The sequence below is a fragment of the Oncorhynchus nerka genome, linkage group LG22, assembly GCF_034236695.1.
Source record: "Oncorhynchus nerka isolate Pitt River linkage group LG22, Oner_Uvic_2.0, whole genome shotgun sequence".
In the NCBI taxonomy this organism is placed as follows: Eukaryota; Metazoa; Chordata; class Actinopteri; order Salmoniformes; family Salmonidae; genus Oncorhynchus; species Oncorhynchus nerka.
The window spans coordinates 96,435,299-96,450,922 of NC_088417.1; the positions used below are offsets into that span (position 1 = coordinate 96,435,299).

The 15,624-nt window shown below is 46.1% G+C and overlaps 1 protein-coding gene across 4 annotated transcripts in view; it reads left to right on the forward strand.

The window, feature by feature from the left end:
- The window catches only part of ptpn13 (protein tyrosine phosphatase non-receptor type 13), a 179,564-nt gene that overhangs the window by 112,785 nt on the left and 51,155 nt on the right, over positions 1-15,624 (forward strand). For all 4 annotated transcript variants that reach the window (XM_065007620.1, XM_065007623.1, XM_065007621.1 and 1 more), the window contains exons 10-16: positions 7,058-7,283; positions 7,857-7,931; positions 8,847-9,021; positions 10,251-10,401; positions 12,382-12,520; positions 12,753-12,905; positions 13,963-14,145. In XM_065007620.1, the coding sequence (XP_064863692.1) occupies positions 7,058-7,283; positions 7,857-7,931; positions 8,847-9,021; positions 10,251-10,401; positions 12,382-12,520; positions 12,753-12,905; positions 13,963-14,145 (1,102 nt within the window). The remainder of the gene's footprint in view (positions 1-7,057; positions 7,284-7,856; positions 7,932-8,846; positions 9,022-10,250; positions 10,402-12,381; positions 12,521-12,752; positions 12,906-13,962; positions 14,146-15,624) is intronic.

Sequence of the window (15,624 nt, forward strand, 5' to 3'; positions counted from 1 at the left end):
CAAAAGTAGTGCACTATATAGGGAATAGGGCATCATAGGGCTCTGGTCAAAAGTAGTGCACTATTTTGGGAATAGGGTTCCATTGGGCTCTGCTACTGGCTGTGTGTGTGATATCAGTGTGATTTACACTGTCGGCTGCAAGCTGGCTGTAGTGTGGTGGGGTGTGGTAGGTTAATCAGTGCCAGTAGGATTTCATAATTGATCCTGTGTGTAGGCAGACAGTTTGGGCACAGGGCCACAGAGTGGAACGACACACACTCACCCAAACAGCTGTTCTGGCGCTTTAGATTTTAATGATGCAGTGCATTTGGAAAGTATTCAGACCCCTGGACTTTTTCCACATTAAAATGGATGAAATAGTTTTCCCTCATCATTCTACACACCCCATAATGACAAAGCAACAAAAAATACATTTTTTCAAATGTATTCGAAAGAAAAACCTGAAATCACATTTTACATAGTGCCAGTCTAAAGTTTAGACACACCTACTCATTCAAGGGATTTTCTTTACTTTTACTATTTTCTACATTGTAGAATAATAGTAAAGACATCAAAACTATAAAATCACACATATGGACTCATAGTAACCAAAAAACTATTGAACAAATCAAAATAGATTTTAGATTCTTCAAAGTAGCCACCCTTTGCCTTGATGACAGTTCTGTACACTCTTGGCATTTTCTCAACCAGCTTCATGAGGAATGCTTTTCCAACAGCTTTGAAGGAGTTCCCACATATGCTGAGCATTTATTGTCTGCTTTTCTTTCACTCTGCGGTCCAACTCATCCCAAACCATCTCAATTGGGTTGAGGTCGGGCGATTGTGGAGGCCAGCACTCATCACTCTCCTTCTTGGTCAAATAGCCCTTAAACAGCCTGAAGGTGTGTTGGGTCATTGTCCTGTTGAAAAACAAATTATAGTCTCCCTAAGCGCAAACCAGATGGGATGGCGTATTGCTGCAGAATGCTGTGGTAGCCATGCCTTGAATTCTAACTAAATCACTGACAGTTTCACCAGCAAAGTACCATCACACCTCCTCCTCCATGCTTCACGGTGGGAACCACACATGCGGAGATCATCCATTCACCTACTTTGCGTCTCACAAAGACAGTGGTTGGATTCAAAAAGCTCAAATTTGGACTACTGGTCTAATGTCCATTGCTCGTGTTTCTTGGCCCAAGCAAGTCTCTTTATTTTATTTTAGTAGTAGTTTCTTTACAGCAATTCGACTATGAATGCCTGATTCACGTGGTCTCCTCTGAACAGTTGATTTTGAGATGTGTCTGTTACTTGAACTCTGAAAAAATGTATTTGGGCTGCAAATTCTGAGGTGCAATTAACTCTAATGAACTCATCCTCTGCAGCAGAGAACTGGTCTTCCTTTCCTGTGGCGGTCCTCATGAGAGCCACTTTCATCAGAGCGCTTGATGATTTTTGCTACTTGAAGAAGCTTTCAAAGTACTTGACTGACTTAAAGTAATGATGGACTGTCGTTTCTAGTTGCTTATTTGAGCTGTTCTTGCAGTAATATGGACTTGGTCTTTTACCAAATAAGGCTATCTTCTGTATCTAATATATTTTGACATGTTTAACACTGTTTTTTGCTTATTACATGATTCCATGTGTTATTTCATAGTTTTGATGTCTTCCCTATTATTCTACAATGTAGAAAATAGTAAAATGTAAACCCTTGAATGAGTAGGTGTGTCCAAACTTTTGACTGGTACTGTAACTATTCAGACCCTTTACTCAGTACTTTGTTGAAGCACCTTTGGCAGCAATTACAGCATCGAGTCTTCTTTGGTATGACGCTACAAGCTTGGCACACCTGATATTTGGGGAGTTTCTCACATTCTTCTCTGCAGATCCTCTCAAGCTCTGTCAGGTTGGATGGGGAGCGTCGCTGCACAGCTATTTTCAGGTCTCTCCAGAGATGTTCAAGTCCGGGCTCACCTGGTTCACCTGTTGGAAGGTGAACCTTCGCCTCAGTCTGAGGTCCTGAGCGCTCTGGAGCAGGTGTTCATCAAGGATCTCTTTGTACTTTGCTCTATTCATCTTTCCCTCGGTCCTGACTAGTCTCCCAGTCCCTGCTGCTGAAAACATCCCCACAGCATGATGCTGCCACCACCATGCTTCACCGTAAGGATGTTGCCAGGTGACCCTTGGCATTCAGGCCAAAGAGTTCTTTGGTCTGATGAAACCTGATGTTTCTCATGGTCAAACTCCAAGCAGGCTGTCATGTGCCTTTTTTACTGAGGAGTGGCTTCCTTCTGGCCACTCGACCATAAAGGTCTAATTGGTGTAGTGCTGCAGAGGTAGTTGTCCTTCTGGAAGGTTCTCCCGTCTCCACAGAGGAACTCTGAAGCTCTATCAGAGTGACCGTAGAGTTCTTGGTCACCTCCCTAACCAAGGTCCTTCTCCCCCGATTGCTCACTTCGGCCGGGCGGCCAGCTCTAGAAAGAGTCTTGGTGGTTCCAAACTTCTTCCATTTAAGAATGATGGAGGCCACTGATCTTGGGGACCTTCAATGCTGCAGACATTTTTTGGTAGCCTTCCCCAGATCTGTGCCTCTACACAATCCTGTCTCGGAGCGCTATGGACCATTCCTTCGACCTAATCGCTTGGTTTTTGCTCTGACATACCTGTCTATATAAGGGCCCACTGTTGACGGTGTGTCTGCCTTTCCAGATACTGTCCAATCAATTGAATTTACCACAGGTGGTCTCCAACCAAGTTGTAGAAACATCTCAAGGATGATCAATGGAAATAGGATCCACCTGAGCTCAATGTCGAGTCTCAATACAATGGGTCTGAATACTTATGTAAATATGATTCGGTTTTAAATTTGTAATACATTTGCAAAAATTTAAAAAACGGTTTTTGCTTTGTCATTATTGGGTATTGTGTAGATTGCTGAGGATTCTTTTTTATTTAATCAATTTCAGAATAAGGCTGTAACGTAACAAAATGTGGAAAAAGTCAAGGGTTCGGAATACTTTCCGGGTTGTGTGTGTGTGTATTCACGTGTTTATCTCTATCCATCGTCTCTAAAACCAGTAACCGAATGTCCATAACGTTTTTAATGAAGTATGTTAAACTATCCAGTTTTATGTGACGCAGGCAGATTGGAACCAAGATCTATTTTCTCCACGTTTTAGATGCTTGGGGGATTTTAGGACAACTTTTAACTAAACCTTTTGTGGTGGAATACTGAAAGAAGGTGATCCCCGTGACTAGCGACTGGCTAGCGTGGGAGCACAGAGTGATGATGATGAGAGAAGGTGATCCCCGTGACTAGCGACTGGCTAGCGTGGGAGCACAGAGTGATGATGATGAGAGAAGGTGATCCCCGTGACTAGCGACTGGCTAGCGTGGGAGCACAGAGTGATGATGATGAGAGAAGGTGATCCCCGTGACTAGCGACTGGCTAGCGTGGGAGCACAGAGTGATGTTGATGAGGGAAGGTGATACCCGTGACTAGCGACTGGCTAGCGTGGGAGCACAGAGTGATGATGATGAGGGAAGGTGATCCTCGTGACTAGCGACTGGCTAGCGTGGGAGCACAGCGTGATGATGATGAGAGAAGGTGATCCTCGTGACTAGCGACTGGCTAGCGTGGGAGCACAGTGTGATGATGAGAGAAGGTGATACTCGTGACTAGCGACTGGCTAGCGTGGGAGCACAGCGTGATGATGATGAGGGAAGGTGATACCCGTGACTAGCGACTGGCTAGCGTGGGAGCACAGAGTGATGATGATGAGGGAAGGTGATACCCGTGACTAGCGACTGGCTAGCGTGGGAGCACAGTGTGATGATGATGAGAGAAGGTGATACCCGTGACTAGCGACTGGCTAGCGTGGGAGCACAGAGTGTTGATGATGAGGGAAGGTGATACCCGTGACTAGCGACTGGCTAGCGTGGGAGCACAGTGTGATGATGAGAGAAGGTGATACTCGTGAATAGCGACTGGCTAGCGTGGGAGCACAGTGTGATGATGATGAGGGAAGGTGATACCCGTGACTAGCGACTGGCTAGCGTGGGAGCACAGCGTGATGATGATGAGAGAAGGTGATCCTCGTGACTAGCGACTGGCTAGCGTGGGAGCACAGTGTGATGATGATGAGAGAAGGTGATCCTCGTGACTAGCGACTGGCTAGCGTGGGAGCACAGTGTGATGACTCAATCACCATTCATGGCACTGTTTGAATGACTGACCATCTGTGGGTTAACACAGTAGTCAAACACACCTGATCTGTAGCATTCTCAATGAAGAGACATTCCCAAAGAAGTCATAGGCTCACTGAAGCCAGGAGAGTTGAAGACTGATTCAACTTGAATAGACAAAATGCATGTTACTGTGTGAATTAAATTGTCATGTTTGGATTGTTTCAAGCATTCATAAAGAGCCTTGCATGTTGATATGTTTCATTGTAGTGTAAGTGGTATGTGATTACCGTTACAGACACTGTGTTATTCTGTTCATCAGAAGGCTGATAGTTCAAAGAGGACCGACACAGGGGTGCACCCTTATAATTTAGACCAGTTGTGATGACTAGTTTTTTTTATGCCTTTGTTTTAATGTTTTGGGCAAAGTGATGTTAATTAGACGATAAGAGATACTGGACCATGTAAAGTGATGTTAATTATACAATAGGAGATACTGGGCCATGTAAAGTGATGTTAATTAGATGATAGGAGATACTGGACCATGTAAAGTGATGTTAATTAGATGATAGGAGATACTGGACCATGTAAAGTGATGTTAATTAGAGGATAGGAGATACTGGGCCATGTAAAGTGATGTTAATTAGACGATAGGAGATACTGGGCCATGTAAAGTGATGTTAATTAGACGATAAGAGATACTGGGCCATGTAAAGTGATGTTAATTAGACGATAGGAGATACTGGGCCATGTAAAGTGATGTTAATTAGACGATAAGAGATACTGGGCCATGTAAAGTGATGTTAATTAGACGATAGGAGATACTGGGCCATGTAAAGTGATGTTAATTAGACAATAAGAGATACTGGACCATGTAAAGTGATGTTAATTAGACGATAAGAGATACTGGGCCATGTAAAGTGATGTTAATTAGACGATAAGAGATACTGGGCCATGTAAAGTGATGTTAATTAGATGATAGGAGATACTGGGCCATGTAAAGTGATGTTAATTAGACGATAAGAGATACTGGGCCATGTAAAGTGATGTTAATTAGATGATAGGAGATACTGGGCCATGTAAAGTGATGTTAATTAGAGGATAGGAGATACTGGGCCATGTAAAGTGATGTTAATTAGATGATAGGAGATACTGGGCCATGTAAAGTGATGTTAATTAGATGATAAGAGATACTGGACCATGTAAAGTGATGTTAATTAGACAATAGGAGATACTGGGCCATGTAAAGTGATGTTAATTAGATGATAAGAGATACTGGGCCATGTAAAGTGATGTTAATTAGATGATAAGAGATACGTAAAGTGATGTTAATTAGATGATAAGAGATACTGGACCATGTAAAGTGATGTTAATTAGATGATAAGAGATACTGGGCCATGTAAAGTGATGTTAATTAGATGATAGGAGATACTGGGCCATGTAAAGTGATGTTAATTAGACGATAGGAGATACTGGAAGTTAGTGCTCAATTCCGAGTCTCATTGCAAAGATTCTGAATACTTATGTAAATAAGGTATTTCTGTATATATATATATATATATAAATTATAGTTAGTTATTTTATTTTTGCAAATATTTCTAAAAACCTCTTCGCTTTGTCATTATGGGGTATTGTGTGTCGATTGATGCGGAAAACAATTTAATCAATTTTAGAGTAAGGCTGTTATGTCACAAGATGTGGAAAAGGGGAAGAGGTCTGAATGTTCTTGTGCTTTTAGATTTATGTCTAAGCTTCAGTTTGACATTAAGCACACGGGTATCACATCCATGAAAGACTTGAATTTCGGGTTTTTCACATCTCTAAAATAAATCTCCTTGACATAGCTTGTCAAAAATCCAATGAATGCATAATTAGGACAATACACAACCTTTCTCAGGCATTTAACTTTGTCACCATGTTGCTGACTGACAGTGTCTGGATAGAAATGTCTAATGTAGAACATACACTGAGTGAACAAAACATTAAGAACACCTACTCTTTCCATGACCGACTGACCAGGTGAAAGGGGAAGGGGATACCTGGTCTGTTGTTCAACTGAAATACATTCAAATGTGTTCAAATGTGTCTTCTGCATTTAACCCAACCCCTCTGCATCAGAGGGTTGCGGAAGGGTGCCTTAATCGATATTGACGGCACCAGGTGAAAGCTCTGATTCCTTTATTGAGTCACTTGTTAAATCCACTTTAATCAGTGTAGATGAAGGGTAGGAGACGGTTTAAGAAGGGTTTTTAAGCCCTGAGACGATTGAAACATGGCTTGTGTGTGTGTGTGCCATTCAGAGGGGCAATGGGCAAGACCAAAGATTTAGGTGCCTTTTGAACGGGGTATGTTAGTAGGTGCCTGGCGCACCGGTTTGTGTCAAGAACTGCAACGCTGCTGGGTTTTTCACGTTCAACAGTTTCCCGTGTGTATCAAGAACGGTCCACCACCCAGCATCCCTGTAGAGTCCAAGCCCCCCTGTAGAGTCCAAGCCCCCCTGTAGAGTCCAAGCCCCCCTGTAGAGTCCAAGCCCCCCTGTAGAGTCCAAGCCCCCCTGTAGAGTCCAAGCCCCCCGTAGAGTCCAAGCCCCCCGTAGAGTCCAAGCCCCCTGTAGAGTCCAAGCCCCCTGTAGAGTCCAAGCCCTGACGAAACAAGGATATTCGGAAGAGCAACTCAATATTAGGAAGGTGTTCTTAATGTTTTTGTACACTCGCTGTATATGCGTGTCTAGGTCATGTAGAGTAAGTAATCATGGCAGTTCTATGCATCTTATTTCCATGTCCTCCCCACGCAGGCTGTATGAAGGGGCTGCACACACATGAATGTCTGCAATGTATAGTGTGGAATCCATCGTGTCCGTTTTGTTGTACATTTCAACCTGTTTTTCCCCCAGGCGACATGAGGGTGCAGCCGACGAGGGTCTGATGCTCCAGAGACGTGAGGAAGAGGTTCAGAGGCTCCAGGCTCACCTGGCTAACAGGCTGTCCAGGGCCTCCCTATACCCAGGGGACGACCCCCGAGCCAGCCTCTACACCGGGGATGAGCCCCTGGCACGCACCTCCATGCTGGACCTCCGGGACCCTCTCAATGCAACGCTACCACACCACCGCAAACCTAAGGTAGCCTACCGCATAGCAAACATAAGGTAGCCTACCGCATAGCAAACCTAAGGTAGCCTACCGCATAGCAAACCTCAGGTAGCCTACCGCATAAGCAAACCTCAGGTAGCCTACCGCATAAGCAAACCTCAGGTAGCCTACCGCATAAGCAAACCTCAGGTAGCCTACCGCATAAGCAAACCTCAGGTAGCCTACCGCATAAGCAAACCTCAGGTAGCCTACCGCATAAGCAAACCTCAGGTAGCCTACCGCATAAGCAAACCTCAGGTAGCCTACCGCATAAGCAAACCTCAGGTAGCCTACCGCATACCTACCGCATAGCAAACCTCAGGTAGCCTACCGCATAGCAAACCTCAGGTAGCCTACCGCATACCTACCGCATAGCAAACCTAAGGTAGCCTACCTACATCTCAGGCCTACACTTGATCTAAAACCAAAGCTGTCTCTATGTGAAATGACTGCCTGTGTGATTTTTAGATGGGGAGAACAAGTAGGCCTAACATTTTTACAGCACGACATGGTGCAGTCTGTGTGTGTAACCTCTTCTTACTCTGTCGCTCGTTCCTATTGCAGAATTTCTTTGGTCCTGAATTTGTGAAGATGACCAGCGAGCCATGTGTTGCCTTGACGGTTCCCTCTTCAATAATGGTGAGACTCCTCTAGGTGTTTCAGATGGGGTACTAGTGGAGCAGACTGATTTCTAGCCCGGTGGTTGTGTGAGTGAGAGTTATGTCAGTGTAGTGGAATACATCCTAACCTCTCCTCTAGCTCTGGGTTCAAACAGAAAGCTTTCATTTTGAATCATTTCTCTCTGCTTGATTGAGCTGGCCTGGCCAATGAAACCCTGCCTACCTAGAACCTCCAGGCATGCTCAATCAAACTCTCTCAAACTATAAAAATACAAATAAATAACCTGCTCTGGAGAGGAGAGATCCCAGGTCTGGTGGTCAGTGCAATGTACTGGCCCTCTGCTGGTACAGGGCAATGTACTGGCCCTCTGCTGGTACAGGGCAATGTACTGGCCCTCTGCTGGTACAGGGCAATGTACTGGCCCTCTGCTGGTACAGGGCAATGTACTGGCCCTCTGCTGGTACAGGGCAATGCACTGGCCCTCTGCTGGTACAGGGCAATGCACTGGCCCTCTGCTGGTACAGGGCAATGCACTGGCCCTCTGCTGGTACAGGGCAATGCACTGGCCCTCTGCTGGTACAGGGCAATGCACTGGCCCTCTGCTGGTACAGGGCAATGCACTGGCCCTCTGCTGGTACAGGGCAATGCACTGGCCCTCTGCTGGTACAGGGCAATGCACTGGCCCTCTGCTGGTACAGGGCAATGCACTGGCCCTCTGCTGGTACAGGGCAATGTACTGGCCCTCTGCTGGTACAGGGCAATGTACTGGCCCTCTGCTGGTACAGGGCAATGTACTGGCCCTCTGCTGGTACAGGGCAATGCACTGGCCCTCTGCTGGTACAGGGCAATGCACTGGCCCGCTCCTGTCCCATATCTCACCCTAAATTACCCCTTTCGATCTCTCTCGTGTCCCGTGTCGTCTCTCTCCCCCAGAACAAGCGTGGGAAGCTAGATGAGGTCCAGAGGAAGGTGGGGGTGGTCCTGCTGACCGGCCAGAAGCTGGAGCTGAGCTGTGACATCAAGGCTGTGTGTAAGGATGTGTTGGACATGGTGGTGGCTCACATTGGACTGGTGGAGCACCACCTCTTCGGCTTGGCCTGCCTCACAGGTATGGTATGGGTGGAGGGTTCATCCTGTGTGTGTGTGTGTCAGGGGCCGACTGGGACAAGAATTCGGCCATGCCATCTTAACCAGCCCACATCACTGCATGTGGCGGCAACTTTTCCCGCAGTTGCATTTTGAAATGTTATATGATCAGAACGCGTTTTTCTCTGGAGCGCATGCGGGGCTCACTCATTACAGCAGCAGGTGAAGTCATGGGCTGGAAAGACACTTCCATTACACAAATCATGGGGGATAATGCACTTTACGGGTTGAACAAATCGTGGAGGATAATGCACTTTACGGTTTGAACAAATCATGGAGGATAATGCACTTTACTGTTTGAACAAATCATGGAGGATAATGCACTTTACCGTTTGAACAAATCGTGGAGGATAATGCACTTTACTGTTTGAACAAATCGTGGAGGATAATGCACTTTACTGTTCGAACAAATCATGCTTTTGAGCCCCTCCCCCCCAACAAAACTATGTTTTGAGTGAGGTGACGACATAGAATGTGCTCTTTCTACATTTATAGGCAACCTTACCATTTTTCATGATCTTGGCTGTCTAACTGATGAGTCGGAGCAGCGCTCTTTGCTGATTCTGCTTTTGACTTTGAATGTGAGTTTATGTGATCTTAGGCTGCGCTATCAGAAAACCGGTCCTGCCCATCTTGGTAGAGGGGTCAGCCAAAGTATCATTATAGATTAGTAGAACCTTAGTAATTTCTATTTTGTGCATATCAATTTCGACCAGCCCACTCAACAAAAAAATGGGCCAGCCCATCATATGACCAATCTGCTCCTGCTGGGCGTGTGCTCTTCTGCCCTCCTACTGTCCCGTATAAACCAAAATCCAGACACTTGTTGATTTTCCTGCCTGCTTTCTGACTGCAAGTGTCTTAGTTATTTTCAGTGTGTCTGTGCAAGTGTCCAGCTCATGCTAACTTATTCCTATATTATGGCTCTCTCTCGCTCTCCACACTCCTCCTTGCCCCCCTCTTCCTCTCTCCTCCCTCCCTGCTGCATTGCTCCCTCCCTCTACTTCCTCCTCTTCCTCTCTCCTCCCTTCCTGCTGCATTGCTCCCTCCCTCTACTTCCTCCTCTTCCTCTCTCCTCCCTCCCTGCTGCATTGCTCCCTCCCTCTCCCTGCGCCCTCCCGCCTACTACTATCTCCCCTAACCCTCCATCTCCCTGCTCCCTCCCTCCCCCTCTGTGTCTTTTTTATCTAGACAATGAGTTCTTCTTCATTGATCCCGATGCCAAGCTGTCCAAAGTTGCTCCTGAGGGGTGGAAGGAAGAACCCAAGAAGAAGAAACCAGACATCCAGTTTAACCTATTCCTACGCATCAAGTTCTTTCTGGATGATGTCAACCTCATACAGTAAGACCATGGGGCTATTCATCTTCTCAGAGTATGAGTGATGATCTAGGAGCAGTTTGCTATTTTAGATAATACTGATTACGAAGACATGGAGAGAAGGGGATAGTGGGTTCGATTCCCTTGAACAACCACATGTAAAATGTATGCACGCATGACTGTAATTCACTTTGGATAAAATAGCCTGCTAAATGGTGCATATATACAGTACCAGTCAAAAGTTTGGACACATCTACTCAATTGTTTTCCTTTATTTTTACTATTTTATACATTGTAGAATAATAGTGAAGACATCAAAAATATGAAATAAGACACATGGAATCATGTAGTAACCAAAAGTGTTTAGCAAATCAAAATATATTTGAGATTCTTCAAAGTAGCCACCCTTTGCCTTGAGAGCTTTGCACACTCTTGGCATTCTCTCAACCAGCTTCATGAGGTAATCACCTGGAATGCATTTCAATTAACAGGTGTGCCATGCGTTTGAGCCAATCAGTTGTGTTGTGATGAGGTAGGGGTGGTATACTGAAGATAGCCCTATTTGGTAAATGACCAAGTCCATATTATGGCAAGAACAGCTCAAATAAGTAATGGACTTTCGTTTCTCTTTGCTTTAAGACATAAAGGTCAGTCAATCAGTCAGTTTCTTCAAGTGCAGTCGGGGGAAAAATCATGGGCTGTGATGAAACTAGCTCTCATGAGGACCACCCCAGGAAAGGAAGACCCAGAGTTACCTCTGCTGTAGAGGATAATTTCATTAGTTACCAGCCTCAGAAATTGCAGCCCAAATAAATGCTTCGGAGTTAAAGTAACAGACACATCTCAACATCAACTGTTCAGAGGAGTCTGCATGAATCAGTCCTTCATGGTTGAATTGCTGGAAAGAAACCACTACTAAAGGATACCAATAAGAAGAAGAGACTTGCTTGGGCCAAGAAACACGAGCAACGGACATTAGACCATTAGAAGTCTTTCCTTTGTTCTGATGAGTCCAAATTTGAGATTGTTGGTTCCAACTGCCGTGTCTTTGTGAGACGCATAGTAGGTGAACGGATGAAGTCTGCATATGTGGTTCCCACCGTGAAGCATGGAGGAGGAAGTGTGATGGTGTGGGGGTGCTTTGCTGGTGACACTCAGTGATTTATTTAGAATTCAAGGCACACTTAACCAGCATGGCTACCACAACACGCCATCCCATCTGTTTTGCGCTTAGTGGGACTATCATTTGTTTTTCAACAGGACAATGACCCAACACACCTCCAGGCTGTATAAGGGCTATTTGACCAAGAAAGAGAGTGATGGAGTGCTGCATCAGATGACCTGGCCTCCACAATCACCCGACCTCAACCCAATTGAGATGGTTCGGGATGAGTTGGACCGCAGAGTGAAGGAAGAAGGAAAAGCAGCCAACAAGTGCTCAGCATATGTGGGAACTCCTTCAAGACTGTTGTAAACGCATTCCAGGAGAACCTGGTAAAGAGAATGCCAAGAGTGTGCAAAGCTGTCAAGTCAAAGGGTGGCCATTTTGAAGAATTTCAAATATAAAATATATTTTGATTTGTTTAAAACTTTTTTTTGGTTACTACATGATGACATATATGTAGAAAATAGAAAAAACCATTGAGTAGGTGTGGCCAAACTTTTGACTGGTACTGTATGTGTCCACTTTTGACTTACTGTGTATATACAGTACCGGTCAAAAGTTTGGACACTTACTCATTCAAGGGTTTTTATTGTTACTATAATAAAGAATGTCGTGGTAGACATGCTGGTTAAGTGTGCCTTGAATTCTAAATAAATCATAATTAATATGGACCCTGGTCTCAGATCTGTGCCAAGCATGGCAACAACAAATAGGACTATACAGCACAAACAGATCTGGGATCAGGTTAGTCAGAGCCTTTAGCTGAAGTGAAACAAGCCCTTGGTTAAACAACATTAGCCTACTTCAGAATAAAGTATCAATACTGTGCTCCACTCCAGACACACCATGACAAAACACCAGTACTACTTGCAGCTGAGGAAGGATATCTTGGAGGAGAGGGTGTGCTGTGACATGGAGAATGCCATGCTCCTGGCGTCCCTGGCTCTTCAGGCAGAGTTTGGTGACTACCAGGCAGAGGTAGTAATCCTTCCTCTACAGTAGTAGTATAGTTATAATACAGTGTTTACCACATTGACATAATGGGGTGCTTTCCTAGACCATATTAAGCCAATCATGGACTACAAAGCCATTTCAGCTGAGGCTCTCCATTGAACATGCCTTTTTAGTCCAGGAGTCGGCTTAATCTGGAACCAGGATGCCGACCAACCCTATATGTGAGGGCTACAATTATACCGTCTGTTTCTTCTAGCTCCATGGAAAGACGTACTTCAGAATGGAACATTACATGTCTGCCTCTGTGCTGGATAATATTGACCAGAGCTCCATCAAGGAAGAACTGCTCAAACTACACAGCACATACTATGGAGCCACAGAGGCAGAGACAGAGTTTGAATTTCTCAAGGTAAGTTCCCAGGTGGCTAGTCTAGCCTGGTCCCAGATGGCTAGCCTGGTCCCAGGTGGCTAGGCTAGCCTGGTCTCAGGTGGCTAGGCTAGCCTGGTCTCAGGTGGCTAGGCTAGCCTGGTCTCAGGTGGCTAGGCTAGCCTGGTCTCAGGTGGCTAGGCTAGCCTGGTCTCAGGTGGCTAGGCTAGCCTGGTCTCAGGTGGCTAGGCTAGCCTGGTCTCAGGTGGCTAGGCTAGCCTGGTCTCAGGTGACTAGCCTAGCCTGGTCTCAGGTGGCTAGCCTAGCCTGGTCTCAGGTGGCTAGCCTAGCCTGGTCTCAGGTGGCTAGCCTGGTCTCAGCCTAGCCTGGTCTCAGGTGGCTAGCCTAGCCTGGTCTCAGGTGGCTAGCCTAGCCTGGTCTCAGGTGGCTAGCCTAGCCTGGTCTCAGGTGGCTAGCCTAGCCTGGTCTCAGGTGGCTAGCCTAGCCTGGTCTCAGGTGGCTAGGCTAGCCTGGTCTCAGGTGACTAGCCTAGCCTGGTCTCAGGTGGCTAGCCTAGCCTGGTCTCAGGTGGCTAGCCTAGCCTGGTCTCAGGTGGCTAGCCTAGCCTGGTCTCAGGTGGCTAGCCTAGCCTGGTCTCAGGTGGCTAGCCTAGCCTGGTCTCAGGTGGCTAGCCTAGCCTGGTCTCAGGTGGCTAGCCTAGCCTGGTCTCAGGTGGCTAGCCTAGCCTGGTCTCAGGTGGCTAGCCTAGCCTGGTCTCAGGTGGCTAGCCTAGCCTGGTCTCAGGTGCCTAGCCTAGCCTGGTCTCAGGTGCCTAGCCTAGCCTGGTCTCAGGTGCCTAGCCTAGCCTGGTCTCAGGTGCCTAGCCTAGCCTGGTCTCAGGTGCCTAGCCTAGCCTGGTCTCAGGTGCCTAGCCTAGCCTGGTCTCAGGTTTCAAGATGGCGTAACTGAACTACCATGTCAAATGACGTAAAGATGCGTTAACATCAAGGGGGTGGAGACGTTATGTTTGATCATAATTATGATTGATCCCTGTTTTTGAGTTTTAAAGACCCCTTTTATCCTGTTTTCTTTCCTGAAGGCGAGCCAGAGGCTGACGGAGTACGGGGTTCACTTCCACCGTGTCCTCCCTGAGAAGCGGTCCCAGACAGGTATCATGCTAGGGGTCTTCTCCAAGGGTGTCCTCATCTTTGAGGTCCTGAATGGAAACAGAACCCCAGTACTAAGGTTCCCCTGGAGAGAAACCAAGAAGATTTCTTTCACAGTAAGTGTATTGCACTCTGAACTCCAAGTAGAGTTCAATTTCATAATTAAATCGTTTTATTTCAATTTTATTTAACCAGGCAAGTCAATTAAGGACAAATTCTTATTTACAATGACAGCCTATGAACTGTGAGGGGGCAGAATTACAATTATTTTTACCTTGTAAGCTCGGGGATTCGATCCAGAAACCTTTTGGTTACTGGCCCAACACTCTAACCACTAGGCTACCTGCCGTCCCTATACTCTAACCACTAGGCTACCTGCCGTCCCTACACTCTAACCACTAGGCTACCTGCCGCCCCTACACTCTAACCACTAGACTACCTGCCGTCCCTACACTCTAACCACTAGACTACCTGCCGTCCCTACACTCTAACCACTAGGCTTCCTGCCGCCCCTAAACTCTAACCACTAGACTACCTGCCGTCCCTACACTCTAACCACTAGGCTACCTGCCGCCCCTACACTCTAACCACTGGACTACCTGCCGCCCCTACACTCTAACCACTAGACTACCTGCCGCCCCTACACTCTAACCACTAGACTACCTGCCGCCCCTACACTCTAACCACTAGACTACCTGCCGCCTCTACACTCTAACCACTAGGCTTCCTGCCGTCCCTACACTCTAACCACTAGACTACCTGCCGTCCCTACACTCTAACCACTAGGCTACCTGCCGCCCCTACACTCTAACCACTAGACTACCTGCCGTCCCTACACTCTAACCACTAGGCTACCTGCCGCCCCTACACTCTAACCACTAGGCTACCTGCCGCCCCTACACTCTAACCACTAGGCTACCTGCCGCCCCTACACTCTAACCACTAGGCTACCTGCCGCCCCATTGCTTTGTAATTGACCCTGTTTCTTCTGTATTAATGTGCCCTGTTTCTTCTGCATTAATGTGCCCTGTTTCTTCTGCATTAATGTGCCCTGTTTCTTCTGCATTAATGTGCCCTGTTGCTTCTGCATTAACCTCTTGCTTCTACTCGGGACGCTTGCGTCCCAACTAGAGCTCTGGAAATGCAAATGCGCTACGCTAAATGCTAATAGTATTAGTTAAAACTCAAAAGTTCATTAAAATACACATGCAGGGTATCGAATTAAAGCTACACTCGTTGTGAATCCAGGCAACGAGTCAGATTTTTAAAATGCTTTTCGGCGAAAGCATGAGAAGCTATTATCTGATAGCATGTAACACCCCAAAAGACCCACAGGGGACGTAAACAAAATAATTAGCATTTCGGCGTTACACAAACCGCACAATAAAATAGAAAACATTCATTACCTTTCACCATCTTCTTTGTTGGCACTCCTAGATGTCCCATAAACACTATTTTGGTCTTTATTTCGATTAAATCGGTCCATATAAAGCCTAGATATCGTTATATGTAGACTGTGTGATAAACGAAAAAAACATCGTTTCAAACCGTAACATCATTTTTTTAAATTCAAAAAGTCGACGATAAACTTTCAC